Source organism: Poecilia latipinna, unplaced genomic scaffold (genome assembly GCF_001443285.1).
Source record: "Poecilia latipinna isolate Pla-1442-1.1 unplaced genomic scaffold, P_latipinna-1.0 Scaffold284, whole genome shotgun sequence".
NCBI classification, from domain to species: Eukaryota; Metazoa; Chordata; class Actinopteri; order Cyprinodontiformes; family Poeciliidae; genus Poecilia; species Poecilia latipinna.
The window spans coordinates 43319-57341 of record NW_015112900.1 but is presented as its reverse complement, the minus strand read 5'-3'; the positions used below and the strand labels follow the sequence as shown (position 1 = coordinate 57341).

Below are 14023 nucleotides of genomic sequence, written 5' to 3'. Positions count from 1 at the left end.
CTGTGGCTGGACAGGTGCTGAGCGATAACTCAGCCAGCGACGCTGTGAATCTGTTTCCCATCATCTGACTCCATCCCGTCTCACGCTGCTGTCAAAGCTCCACTTGATGAACCGAATAATAAATGATCAGCATGTCACTTCCAGGTTCCACTAGAAACTCATTTAAAGCTTCTAGGATCTACTGATAAACACAGAGGAACCAGGATCCGTCGCTGAAACGCTTCCCTTGTTGTTATTCCATTTTTGCCCCATTAGACAATCACAGGTTTTTCTCTCTGCTGCCCAGTTTGAACCAATCCATTTTATGTGTAATCAATTGAGCCTAATTGGTTTTAATCTGTTCTATAAATAATTACTCGGGCTGTTTGGGCTTTACAGCCGACGCAGGGTTACAGTGTGTGTATAAATCTCTGCCGTTTGGCTTTGTTGTAACGTCCAGCCAGCGCTGCGTCGGATGCTGACTCTGTCCTCTTGCTGCAGCCGCTGATGCTGGTCCTCTGCCAGATAATCAATACAGAACGTCTGAGGACTCTTTGCACAGAAGCACTTCAGTGTTGGAAAATAACTGCAAGAGCATTTACTATTAAAAACTGAAATAATACGAGCCACTGTATCACTCAAATTAGATTTTTTTAATAGCACTGACAAAAACGTTGGCTAATGTTGCAGCGACTACAGTTTGAGTTACGCAGGCGGCTGCAGTCACTGCTGCTTCTGTAATGATAAACTGTAACTCTTCTGCTCTGCAAAAACATAAAATCTTACAAAGTATTTCAGTCTAGTTTCTAGTGCAAATATCTTACAGAATAACTTGCAGAAAAGTTACTTGTAAGTTAGTTTTGTCCTTATTTTAAGCACTAAGGCATTTACATTGGAAACTAGACTAAAATACTTAGTAAGATTTTATGTTTTTGCAGTGTTTGCTGCAGCATCATCTTCCTGTAGAAACACTTGCAGATCTTTTCCTGCTTCAAAAAGCTTGATGTATTCATATACAGGAAATGATAAAACAGTTTAAAAAGCCTACATTTCCTTAGAAATTTTCAGAGACTGCCTTTTTTCACCACAGTCGTAAACTGACATACTTAAAACATGAACAGTATTTAAAGAGAATCCGATTCTTCCCACCTGGATTATTTTGCCTGCGTTATGCTAACACGCCTCGCTCCATCGTAGCATGTTTATTTATTTCTGATGTCTGAAACTTTGCCAGCCTGCTGGGCCTCAGTCCAAACATAATTACATCCAATCAGGGCAGCCTGCTGACTCCCAAGCTCTCAGCATTTCAAAACAATCTAACATTTTCTGGACTGCTGTGAGTTCAGGACAGGATCGTTCTACCCAGAAACTGAAGCTGTGGGATCTGAAAAATGACGAATGTATAATCAGAAAGGTTTCCTGCAGTGTGTCATGTTCAGGCTCTGCTCTGAAGCTCGTTTTAGACATTTACATCACTACGGCTGTTAAATCTTCTCCTGAACTGGAGCTTCATGATGCGTTTCCAGCCCAAATCCTCTCAGTCACACTGCGACTGAAGGGTTTCCTGAAATGTTTCCTGAACCTGCAGCGGTTTATTAACCTGAGGTAGATTCAGTGTTGCAGCTGTTCTTGAACGCTACGTCTCATTTTTTAACAAGAAAATCCAAACATGAACACTTAAATATTCCCCTGCAAATCATCATATGCAGTAATTCAAGACAATCATTTCATTTCTTTGTTAAAAATTAAGACAAAAAATTGAAATTTTTTGCTGATATTTCTGGAAATTCATGTTAAAGCACAGTTTCCAAACTAACAGCTAATATATTGCTGTAGAATTTCATAATCTGCAGTGGAAATTTACAGCAATTATTCAATGAAACAAACAGAAACTGCTAAAACCTGCATGGTTTATTATATTTTATTTTGGTTTTATGGTCCATCTGCTTTATTTCTTTATTTACCAATAGTTTATTTTGAGTTTTTCAAACAACAGATCAGAGTAGAGATCATTTTTATACTGGTTAAGACTTCATTTTTGTTTCTTTCTTTTCTTTTTTTAAGTGTCACGGAGAACAAAACTGCAGGCAAGCAGATCGAATTCGAATCAAAAAGCAACAGAAATGTCTGCAAAAAGAAAAGGAGAGCAAGAAAAATCAGGTAGTTTCTATAGAAGGAGGATGATTGCAGGATGAGAAGCAGGTGTGTGATTACAGAAACCAGGAAGGATCAAATCAGAGAAACAGAACCTGACCCAGAACACAAAAACAACACAAAATCCTCAACCCCAGTCATTTTGTGATCAAATTAGAAAAGGTGCTAAACAGTTTCTAACAGTATAATAGAAAAGCAGGGGTTATTTGTTTTCAATTATTTTATGTTTTGGGACTACAGTGATTCACAGATCCATTTTCTACTGGAACTACACCACTTTGTCTGTGTGTTTAGTTTATTGTGGATGTAAAACTGAAACAATAAAACCGTCGTTGCAATTTTACAACAATTGATTTCATTTGAGCAGCATCTCAGAGAGTGAGCAATAAATTGAAACCATCAGTAAAAAAAGCGTCTTTAGCTCCTGCTTCTGTCAGTCTCCTGATGTGAAACGAATGCAGTCAAAATGTTAAAGTTAATCCATTCCATCATGGCTGACGAGACAATGAAAATCATTACTGTAATTACTGCTGAAGGAAAAGAGCGGCGTCTGTAAGATTAGCAGATTTTACAAGCTGGTTGTGGCCTGGGGTCAGATTTGGAGGCAAATCTGCCAGAGTGCTTTATGTCATGAAGCAGGAAGTGGGAAGGTGCATTTCTTTAAGACCAAGTCAGGCTTTAGGGAGCAAATCATTTCTAATGTGTTTATCTTCCTCAGTGAAGCCACAGGCTCCGAGGAGGAGGAGGAGGAGGAAGATGAGTCAGCATCAGAAAACAGAAATGTTGGAGTGAGAAGCATCAGATCAACATGCTGTCCAGTTGTAAACTGTCTCCTCTCAGTCTCCTGTCATTCTTTTGCCTCTTCAGCATTTTTGTCCTAAAATCATCCCCTCCCCTCAGGGAGGATTCCTGCAGCAGGAATCCAGAAATAAAGTTCTCATTTCTTTAGGATCGACTTTAGCCTCACGGCTGGTCGGCATCAAAGGAAACGCTGAACTGCTTCTGACTCTTAATGCAGCTCTTGATGTTTAAGCTTCTTATTTATCAACTAGTTCAGCTGCAAAATGTTGATTTTTAACCCCATCAAGGATGAAAATGACTATAAAAATCCATATAAAGATTCAAATTGTTACTGTTTATTTTTGTTTTGTTGTGTTTTGGTTACATTTTGGGTGGCTGATTCTTTGTATTTAACTTGTGTTTTAAACATTAACATATTTTGACTTGACCTTATTATTGGAGTTGGAGTTTTCCACTCATGACAAACACCAGCAGAGTCAGATTAAATCTGTTATTGATCTCAGTTTGGATTCAACTATTGGATATGTACCAGATTTCGTTTCATATATGGAAGTGGCCCAAGTTGGATTTTTTGTGGTGAAAAATTGGGAATTTGTAAAAGTCGAATTTGAGTCGCACATTGTGGGAAAAAATTCCAATTTGGGATGCATTCATCTTCTGTGTGAAATTAGCCTATGAGTAAAATTAAAACAACACATTTTTATTATATAACTAGAATCTGCTGACTATTACCCTGTTTAATTTTGATTGTTGATTTTATTGTTTTCTAGAGAAAAGGGAAACCTTCTCATTATTTGGTTCTTTGGGACAGAAAATCTTTCACTTTGGATGTTGACTAATTCTTGTATGAAAGTAAGTCCGTCCTACAGATTCCTGTTGATCCTGTTGATCCTGCAGCCAGGAACCTGCAGCTCTTATTCCATTTTCAGGTGTTCATGCATAATGCAGCAGGTCGCTTCATCAAAGTGAAAATGGCTGCCAGGCAAAGGGCAGGCCGAAGGTTTACACACAGGAGCAACACGGCTGCATGGTTACTAAAATACATTTCTCTTCCAGAAGGGTCAGTAGTGAAGGTACAGAATATACAGTTTGAATTAAAAACATATTTCTCTCTAAATGCATCCGCTTCCAGATGTTAAGAAAAAATGCTTCTTATACATCTGCTGCGGCAGATGAAAGACCGTTTAAATCCTGTGGGAACAATCAGATGGAAACATCTAAGACATGCAAGGAAATTAGATTATAAGAAAAACACTTCCTGTTTGTTACACTGGAGAAAATGCTGTGCTAACTGTTTGCTAACTGTTAGCTTCCTGAGCTGCGATCACCACACAGCTAGTTTTACTTCAGTTTTGATTTTGATTACTACGCAGCAGAAACATAGAAATTATGTTCTGATTGGAAATCAAAATATTAACTTTCAAAATGAAGTCTTAGTTAAATCTCTCCAAACAAAAGCAGAATTACTTTGAATTGCACATGGAGGTGAGTCATAACCTTTTATTTTTAAAATATGCATCTATTAGAAACGTTTCTAATAGCACAAAGTCTTTGTATCAAAATTTTTGCTGACTTATTTAGTTTGACACCAGATAAACTTGCATAGCTGAGAAACTGCTGGTGTGCTGTCCTTACATGTGAAATACAAATTATGTTTGTGATAAAGTGTTGCTGCTGCTGCCAGAGTCTCAATATGCAATAGATATAAAGAGTTACAAGTTAATGCATAATGTGGAGTTTCCAAACTGTCCTTAATAAAAGGTCCAAACTGGAACAAGACTCTTCTTCCGGTGTCTGTGTGAATCTGTCCCAGATGTTCCTCTTTAATCCAGCAGCCAGACGTTACCCAAACACTTCTAATGCTGGCAAGAGAAACGATTTTCAGATCCTGGATGTTTTTGTTTTGATAAATTTATCAACTTTATGCCGATGGGACGGATGTTTTTCTGCAAAAATGAAATAAACCATTAAAGGTTCTGGGATTGAACTTTAACTAGGACTTTAGGGTATTCTGTGCACGGTTGAATTTTCAGATGGATTCATAAAATGTCTCGTAGAGGTTTGTTAGTTCAATTCTGATAGTTTTGCAAAGAAGCAGTGAAAGCTGACATCATATTGTGATTTTTTTTATATTTTGTACAGTTTTTCTGTTTACATATTTTTTTATTTGTCTGAGTTTTGGTTTACTTTCTCTAAAATACTGTGGCTTGTTAGACAAAGTTATGTCAGATTTGGTCTCTTGACATTTATCGGTTTGATTGCTCCTATTTGGTTTAATATTTCCATGTCTTCTATTTTATGTAACTTTTGTTGCGTTTTTTGACTTTGCTTCATGTTAAATCCTGAAGTTGTTCTGATTGTTGTTGTTTTATCACCAGCTGTGTTCAGTTTCATCATCTCACCTGTTTCTTCTAAAATAATCAACTTGTTTTGCATCTTTCATTTGATTATTCTAGAAAAGGAATGCATTTATTTTTGCTGTGTAAAGTCAGTGCAGATTTAGCAATTATGCAAATATAAAATATGTAAAAACATTATATGGAAACTCATAAAATGTCATTTCTGGACAAAAATTTAGGAATTTTTGATTAATTTCAGTTTTTCTTTAAGCCAAATGTACAGATTTTACTCTGACCAAAGATTTTTTGCCCAGTATTCACAGATGAAGTGAAGCAGAAACTTTTCCACCATTTTGACCATTTTAATGCCCAGACTTGAACTGACCTCAGGCTCTTTTATCTCCTTCTTCTCTCCAAAATATTTTTCCCACCGTTTTTAGATTAAAGTCCACTCGAAGCAATTTTCATCAGAGCGTAATCTCGCCTTGATATTGGACCGCAGCCGAATTATAACTCAGACACATAAGCAGTGGACTGTAATTATAATAATTGTGTCCAGCCTTCTAGGAAACACGGCTGTGCTGGACTCCGATGCCGCACGCCAACCTGCAGCATCACAGACTCATTTCCCCCCGGGTCTGAGCCGCGGTGCCTCTAAAATAGACCCGACCATTTCCTACTTAATATGCGATTAGAGGCCCTTTGCAGAAGTAATCTAATGAAAAGGGACAGGAAACTCGCAGAGGCAATTTTGTGTTAACAGGATCTCAGTGTTTTTCTATATGGGTCGAGTTTAACTCGTCTCGTCGACTGATTGATAAAACACAAGAAATCTGAAATAAGTACCTTCAGGATTACTGTCAAATAAAAGCTTCTTCCATATTTCCTCATATTTTCCTGTCAGCTGACATTTCATAGATGTGTTGGCTTCAAATAAAACAAATTAAAATGATTCTTAAAGTTTTGGGAGGATCAACCAGAGTCCTGAACTGAATCTGATAGAAATTGATTAGGGTGATGGAAAGAGTGCTTCCAAACACTTATTCAAAAAGAAGTTGTCAAAATTTCAGAGTAAAAATGCCAGAAATCTTGTCAACAACAATAATCACATGGGTCTGATTGCTGTGATGTCAATTAAGAGTATTCTGCTGATTATTGAGAGGGGGATAAAAAAATTAATTAATTAAAAACAGATTTGTTTCCTTCCAAAATGAAATTTACTGGCATACTAATTAAAGTCTAATTACGTCTCCTTTGAGGAAGCATTAATTTTAGGCTGATTTTCTAGTTTTTAGTTTTAACTATACTTGCATATCAATACAGTCCTAAACTTTCCTCCTTTCAATAAACTGTCACATAAACACAAAAATAAGAAGATATTTCAAACTAAGATGGATCTGAATGTTTCTTATGCCCAATGAACTGGGCTGTTGGTTTATTTTTTAATTTTCCATTTTGTTTCCTTAAATGTGTGCTGATGGCCTGAAGTCTAAGAGGAACATATACTGCTACATGATTTTAATCATGATCATACATGATCATTTAAAAGTAGCTTTGTTTTTGTAAAATTATTAAAAAATTTATTTTTTTCCCTGTTTTGCTGTTGTTTTCCTGCTAAAATGATCTGTTGCGTCTTTAATTAGTTTGTGTGTTTCTGTTTCTAACAGGACAGTTTTCCTGCGAGATTCGGAGGGATCCACTTTGTGAACCAGCCCTGGTACATCCACGCCCTCTACACGGTCATCCGACCCTTCCTCAAAGACAAGACCAGGAAAAGGGTAAGACCAAACGGTCAACATGTTAAAAAAAAAGGAAATGTCTTTAGACATTTAAAAAGGATAAACTAGCAAACAGAATGAAAGTTCACTTTGTTTCAGTTTTAGGGGTTTTATTTATCAGGACTAGTGATGGTTCACAAACAATCTGACTGTTGAATGGTTTGCTTACAACTCTTTGTACATCCTGCAGTAGTTATTATTATTCTATTTTATTTATGTAATTATCAAACAAATTAAATCCAGTAAAGGTCGTGTGGACACGGCTCAGTCTCGTTGCTCATTGTTTGATTTCATCACTTGTCATGGCGGCTCTGACAGTGAAACAGCAAATTGCTTTTTTTAGGTCAGCAACTGTTGGCGCTTATTAATCTGGGTAGGGTTATAGGATCATTGTCAAACAATGTGAAAGGCCTCATAATCCAGGGAAGAAGAGGAAAACCTTTAAGAGAGCCACAGATCGCTGCAAGAGCAAAAACTCCAGATAATTCTCAAAAAGAAAAGAGAAACTTTTAAAAACCCAAGAGCTTCATGTCAGATCCTACAGACCTCAGTTAGGATGTTAAATGTTAAAGCTCATTATCACACATCAAATAAAGATGTAACAAATATTATATTTCATATGTATTTGTCATGTTGCATAACAAATTAACAGAAAATAGACACCAGACTTTTCTTTCCTGTCCTTTCTTTTATAATTCAGAGTGAAAACATTGACTCCAAGACGAATCTTAGGAAGTTTAAGCCTCCAGTTCATCTTTTTTTTTTTTTTTTCATTTCTTTTCTTTTTGCAGATTTTCATGCACGGTAACAACCTGAACAGCCTCCACCAGCTGATCCACCCGGAGATCCTGCCGTCAGAGCTGGGTGGGATGATGCCGCCGTACGATATGGGGACGTGGGCGCGCACGCTGCTGGACCACGCCTACGATGAGGAGACAGACTACTGCCCAGAGTCCTACACTCTGTCGGTGCAAGACCTGGAGAGAGACCTGGAGAAAAACATGTCCCCAAAAACCATGAAGAGGTCAGATTGCTTATCACGTTGGATTGCTTGGTGATTTAAAAAAATCTTCACCATTTATTTAAAATAAATCCTCAACAAAATGCTGACTTCCATAGGACCAGAGAAACTAACCCAGATTTACCCAGAATGCCCCTGTTGGAGGGCATATTCCTGCTACTGGCTTCATAATCCACTGTGACAGTAAATCATCTCATCACCAGGAGACATAATGCGACTCAAACGTGTTTATGATATGGAAGACAAACAATCCTGAGCTGACACAACAAACCGTCACTGCAGGGCATCACACTGACGACACTTACTGCTGAATCATTAGTCACTAATTAATCATCAGGTTATGAATCATCAGGTAATTAGTCTGGATAGTTAAAAATACTCTGCTGTTTGACTCAACTGGTTTCAGTTCTGACATGTTTGTGTGAAATGTTGTTTATGATTTATAAGAATGTTTCCCAGTTAAAGTTTAAGCATTTGGAAATAATTTCTATATTTATTACAAGCAGTCATTTAGCAACTTATACAGGAAGAATGTAACTAAATGAAAACTATACACAAGATAATATGCCTTCTTTTTGATTACTTTTTACATTTTTTCTAATATATGGCATTCATTCATTCATTCATTCATTCATTCATTCATTTTTTTCACATTTTAGTTTAACAATTTTAGGAAACACCTAACTTGTGCTAGATTTATTTTATTTTATTAATATGTCTTTGCATCTCCCACAGTGTCTCATAGGAGTTTGTATGTAAACAGTGATGTCGTTGGTACCCAGCTCTGCCTGGATCTCACTGGATGCTTTGTTGCTGTAGGTCTCAGTCGGTGGTGGAGCCAGGAGTCCTGAAGAGACCAGACAAAGTGAAGAGTGAAGAAGACAACCTGCAGCCGCTGCTGTCGTTGGACTAAACGCCCAGAGTTACAGCGGAGAAGCAGAAATAGATCAGTATTTCAATTTCTAAAAACGTACCTGTGCACATACTGGAAGCGACTCTCGTCCTGCAGAAAGACGTTCCTTCAAACTTTACGGAAAGCAGCAGGGACACGTCCAGAAACCGACGAGCTTCTGATGGTCCTCTATACAGTATATTTATTTATGTAGTTTCATGTCAAGTGCCAATTCCAGAAACTGTAAATATGAAGTCTTTAAACAATCCAGAGCGGAGCAGGAAGGCTGGTCTTAAGGCCGAGCGGCGCTGCGGAGGGATGACTGGAGGTAACGGTTCCCACGGTTACTACAGGAGGACGGATGTGTGAAAACTGCAAACATATTTCAAAGAGGACTTCAGACCACAGCAGCAGGCTTTTTTATATCTTTGTGAAGAAAAATCTCTGGACACGGACAAGAAGGGGGCCGCAGAAAAACAGACACTGCTTGTTTTCTTGTAAGATTTTTCCGATGACAATAATGTCTAAAATTTCCGTCTCTCTCCAGTTATCTTTTGGAAAAGCAAACCTCCCTTTACGGTAAGAGTTGTCTCTATGGATCATCGGCTTTTTTCCCCCTTCAGCCATTTTCTCTCCGTCTGACCCAGATGTCACAGAAAACTGCTCCGCTCCACCATTAGAAGACCCACAGAGCTGCAGGCTCTCTTCCTCAGAAGAAGCCGTATTTTCAGAACCTAATGGGTGTAGCCACTAAAAACAGGGCTAAATATAATTTTATAAAAGCAAAGTTCTTTTGCTTTGTGGCACTTTTTGTGTTGCAAGGTGGGAAATGTTTGGGTGATGATGTTCATCCAAAAAAACTAAATAAATCACTGAGTAGCTGCAGTTTAACTTTCACTTCAGGGTAAAGGCTTTTTCACTATGTAAGATTTATAGATATAGATGTTATAGAGAGCACCATTTCTTTTGCTTGTGCAGGAAACCACATGTACATAATGCAGCAAATGGCTCTGCAGGTTTATTGGCTCATGTTAAAAAAACTAACTATTTATTCTTTTCTGTTTAAAATCACAGCATTAAAGTCAAAATTCTGACAAATAAAAGTAAAAGTAATAATAATTCTAAGAAAAAAACAATCATCCATTAATTTTTTCATATGCAGAAACTCAAAATGTCCCCAAAATATCCAAATGAAGTCTGGATGTTTGGTTTTTAACGCTGCTGACAGCAGCTCTCCTCTCGGTCCTTTGCAGACCTGCAGACATTCCAAACTGCAATAATGTCTCTCATTAGAAAACGTAGATTATAGACACAGACAGTATTAAAAGATTTATGTCAGAATTTTCTTTTTTTATGTAAACACAATGAGAGGAAAACTTCAACATATTCCAAACAGTTTGGACATTTATTTTCTGTAAAAAGACCTTTAAGTACTTAGAGTTTAGGTTAAATTTTATATTTAGAGTACAGATGTTATAATTAGTGAGATTTGTTATTTACTGCATAGATAAGATAGAAGCTTTAACTCAGCATTTGCTCCACCCTGTTTTATTTTTAGAGTTTATTGAAATGCATCCGGCTCCATCTGACGGCTGTTACAGTTTTTCCACATCAGGCGAATGAAGTGCAAATCTTCGACCAGTGAATGTCAGCAGCCGGGCGGGTCCAGTGCGGCCGGGTGGGTCCAGTGCGGCCGGGCGGGTCCAGTGCGGCCGGGTGGGTCCAGTGCGGCCGGGCGGGTCCAGTCCGCTCGGAGGCAGAGAGCGTCCGGCTGAACGCGGAGCGACAGCTGGGATGTCCAGCCGTCAGTCGCTGCTCAGCTCAGCCCCACTGAGAGCAGCCAGGCCTCCTGGTCTGCTGGTGAAGCTGCAGATAAAAACCAGCCTCTGAGGCTCTCAGCTTCATTCACAGAATATATGATCAGTTTGTCCCTCTGAGCAAAAAGCTGCTCAAAATTCATAATAATTTGACTCTGACGGTTCCTGCATTAAAAATATCTGACACTGTAATTTTCACAATGAAACTTATTTGTACTTATTGCATAAAATTGCGCAAATTTGAGATTATAATTTTCTTTCTGGTCCATTTGAGCAAGTGTGAGGGTAATATGCAGCATACTGCATCAATTACTATTAATTGATGCAAAGATTTACAGTAAGTCTAAAAGTTTCAAATCTTTTTAACGCTAAACTGTCTTCAAATTCCTGTAAAAAAAATTTATTTGTAATTTCTTCCCCTAAATATAAAGTCCTCGATTACATGTTGGATTATTAATTTTCCTCTACAGAATCCCAATCATTGCCACTTAGAGGTACTAAAACTTTGCAGCTGCAGCAGCCAATACAGTCCTGCTTTCACCATAAATGTATTTACAGAAAGTAAATACATTTTGGAAACCATTTTCATGACGTCAGGAAGCCATTTTTAAAAATTAGTCATGCTAAATTTGGCTGCCTGGATTACTAAGTGTGGCTGAAATATAATAATAGAAACTAAGCTAACAATGAGGATCAGGCTAAGTTTAGATACAAATACTGATCATTTAGATATTTTTGATCTGGACTTCAATCTTCATGCTTCCAAACTAATTGGTTCATCCACTTTTTAAAAGATAATATTTTGAAATTGACCTTTTTTGGTGACCAGGACAGTTTGAAATGAATTCAAGGAACATTTTAAACCTACACAGTTAACACTTATTTCATTAGTTGTTCTAGTAAAAATATTTTGTGAAAACAGACAATTTATTATCAGATGTTGTTTAATTATCCAGCCAAATATATTCTGGTTTAAAGAGAGGAACACTGTTGTTGTTTTTTGTTAATATTAGTCTAGTTTAAGATTTTATTTGTCAGTTTTTGTTTGCAAAAAAAAAAGATAATCTCCAAATGAACCAGATCCACTAAAGGGCAAAATTTGAATCTGAGGAAATGTAACAATCCTTTACAGAAGCTTCCAGGTGCTTAGACTTTACTTTCTGTGCATAAACAAAAACCTTGGATGTATTTTTTTTAAGGTTATCAAACAGGATGGCGGGGGTCAGAGGTCAGGAGGTGTAAAGACAAACAGGGACACACACTCACACACTCACACAGCCACTGTAGATGCTTCCAGTTGTTGGGATTAAACGTTTACATGAAGTGAACATGTACACTGCTTGAATATCGCTCCACTCCGTGACTCAGAGCCTCCTGCTGCTCCACCGAAGGGTTAAAGTGACACAAGTGAATTTCACTGGTTGTTTTGTGTGACAGTATTTAACAGATGGTTATACAGAAGATCTTTAATTTTACAACAAAACGTTCTTTTCTGGTAATTCTTCACTGAACACTTAGTATTTTTTTATGTTTATTTTGTCAGTATTTTTATGGAAATTGCTAATGTTTATTATACAAATGTCAGATGTGTGCTTTTTAAACTGTAAGCAGTCTGAAATAAGTTTCATATTTAAGAAATTCAGCATTTTGAATGTTTTTCTACATGATGTTTTGTCTTTCTTTCCAAAGTTTTCATCAGAATTTTAAACCTTAAATGAGAATAAAAATCTAAAAACCACCTTAGATGCCATCCTGGAGGTTCACAGGTCTTCATACACATTTACCAAAACATTTTAACCAAAATTTTAGATTTTTACAATACAGGATGTCATGAAAAATAACAGCAGTCTTTAAAAAGTTACATATAGCTGGAGGTTTACGGCGTGATGTAACCTTTAATGACTTATTGCGTAAACAAACTCATTCACACAATTGCAAAATTATTGATATTCCATAAAGACACAAAGTTTTGAGTACGTTTGTAATGCAGCTGTTTGTAAAACACAGGAACCTCCATGATGGTAACTGGTGTGGTTTGCAGTTTATTTGGTAATGAAACGGCACATCTTTTTTTTTTACTCAGTTTGTTTTCGGTTTGTTTCCAGTAAATGCTCCCAGCTTTCATGAACCTGAGCTGAATAACTTTTCACTGATTTCATCGTTTTTCTCTATTTAAAGCTTCCAGCAGTGACAACTCCCTGCATCCAACCTGCTTAATGAAGATTTGGATTCATTAATCTGTTTTTATCTCTTCTGCTCTCCATCACGCTCTTGTTATTCAGTATTTTGTAATAATCGATAGTCTGTAGGCGGTTTAATTCTCACTGACTTTGAATTGTGTCATGTCTCTGCCAAAGCCGCTTGTTCCACTGAGAATCTAATGTATTGTTTCTGATCATTAAGTATTTGTGCACTGATGACATTGAATGATCTTTTCTTACTGATTGGTAATTTCTTGAGGAGAAAAGAAATGAATGCATAATTTTGAGTTTACTCACTTCTTCTTTTCTCACAGTTTTCTGATTGTATAGTTGCAGTAGGAAGACGACACTGAAGCAGAAATGTGAAGTTATTATGAAAGCCAGTATATTATAGGAGCAAAAACTGTCCAGTTAGCAGGTGTTCTATGTGTAAATGTCCTCTAAGACAATTTGCTGAAATGTAAAATGATCAAAATAAATATGGACATGCAGATTTTCTCACTCTGTTGTTTTAGATTTTGTTTCTTTTGTTTAATATTTGAAACAAGATCAAATGCAAATATTGGGACTTTCAGGTAAAAATACAATCATCTCACTGATTAATTTAATATATTTCACATTCAAATTAATAAATTTAAATCTTCTGAAAGGTAGAAATGTGTGTAGATATTAACTCTTCGGAGAGGTAAGAAAGGAACATGAGTCAAAATTGAATGACCTTCACTTATATCCAAAGGTTAGAGGTCAACTATGCAGATGACCCCTGAATATTAAAGTGATTTCTGCATTTCTGCTCCTCAGCTTGTTTAATAACACAAACAGTTGCTTTTATTGAACAGGAACCAGAGGAACTAATCAGAGGTAAGTAGATGCAGCTGAGGAAGAGAGCAGGCAGAGGAAATGAGGAGAAGTGAAACAGCTGGGAAGGAAAGCAGAGCGGGAGAAATAAAAAAACAGACATGCAGGGAGACATGACATCTAAAATGGTAAGATTTAAATTTATTCCTAAACTAAAACAAGATTTAAGCAACTAAACAATGA

At 37.0% G+C, this 14023-nt stretch overlaps 1 protein-coding gene across 1 annotated transcript in view; it reads left to right on the top strand.

Annotated features, from left to right (window-relative positions):
- clvs2 (clavesin 2) overlaps nt 1-13483 on the top strand; it is a 35571-nt gene extending 22088 nt beyond the window's left edge. The window contains exons 3-5 of the mRNA XM_015033983.1: nt 6941-7051; nt 7843-8075; nt 8892-13483. Coding sequence (XP_014889469.1) covers nt 6941-7051; nt 7843-8075; nt 8892-8985 — 438 coding nt within the window. The 3' untranslated portion in view covers nt 8986-13483. The remainder of the gene's footprint in view (nt 1-6940; nt 7052-7842; nt 8076-8891) is intronic.
- Nucleotides 13484-14023: the final 540 nt, after the last annotated feature.